This window comes from Eimeria mitis, genomic scaffold (genome assembly GCF_000499745.2).
Source record: "Eimeria mitis Houghton genomic scaffold, Emh_scaff454, whole genome shotgun sequence".
Classification (NCBI taxonomy): domain Eukaryota; phylum Apicomplexa; class Conoidasida; order Eucoccidiorida; family Eimeriidae; genus Eimeria; species Eimeria mitis.
Genome location: NW_013572854.1, coordinates 6,748 through 7,185, shown reverse-complemented (window position 1 = coordinate 7,185; position 438 = coordinate 6,748). Strand labels below are relative to the sequence as shown.

Genomic DNA, 438 nt, shown 5'->3' with positions numbered 1-438 from the left:
TGCTGTTGGTTGTGGTGGTGGTGGTGCTGGTGCTGCTGCTGCTGGTTGTGCTGCTGTTGGTTGTGGTGCTTCTGCTGCTGTTGCTGCTGCTGCTGCTGCTGCTGATGACGATGGTGGATGCTGCTGCAGTTGCTGCTACTGCTGCTGCTGCTGCTGTTGCTGTTGTTGCTGCTGCTATTTGGTTGTATTGTTGCTGCTATTCCAATTAAAACACTTTGCTGCTGCAGCAGCATTTTCTCTTTCTGCTGCTGCAGCTCTAATCGTTTCTGTATCCTGTCGTGCTGCTGCTGCTGCTGCTGCTGCTGCTGCTGCTGCTGCTGCTGCTGCTGCTGCTGCTGCTGCTGCTGCAGTGTTTGATGGCCACAACGGCAGCACTTTATCAGAATACTGCAAAGCGAACTTCCCCCGCGTCCTGGCGGAGCAGATGGCTGTACACTG

General features: G+C 54.8%; 1 protein-coding gene across 1 annotated transcript in view; it reads left to right on the top strand.

Moving 5' to 3' along the window:
- EMH_0012900 (protein phosphatase 2C, putative) overlaps positions 1 to 438 on the top strand; it is a gene marked incomplete at both ends in the record, with an annotated part of 8,683 nt that overhangs the window by 1,617 nt on the left and 6,628 nt on the right. The window contains 1 exon segment of the mRNA XM_013499667.1: positions 351 to 438. Within this exon segment, the coding sequence (XP_013355121.1) occupies positions 351 to 438 (88 nt within the window).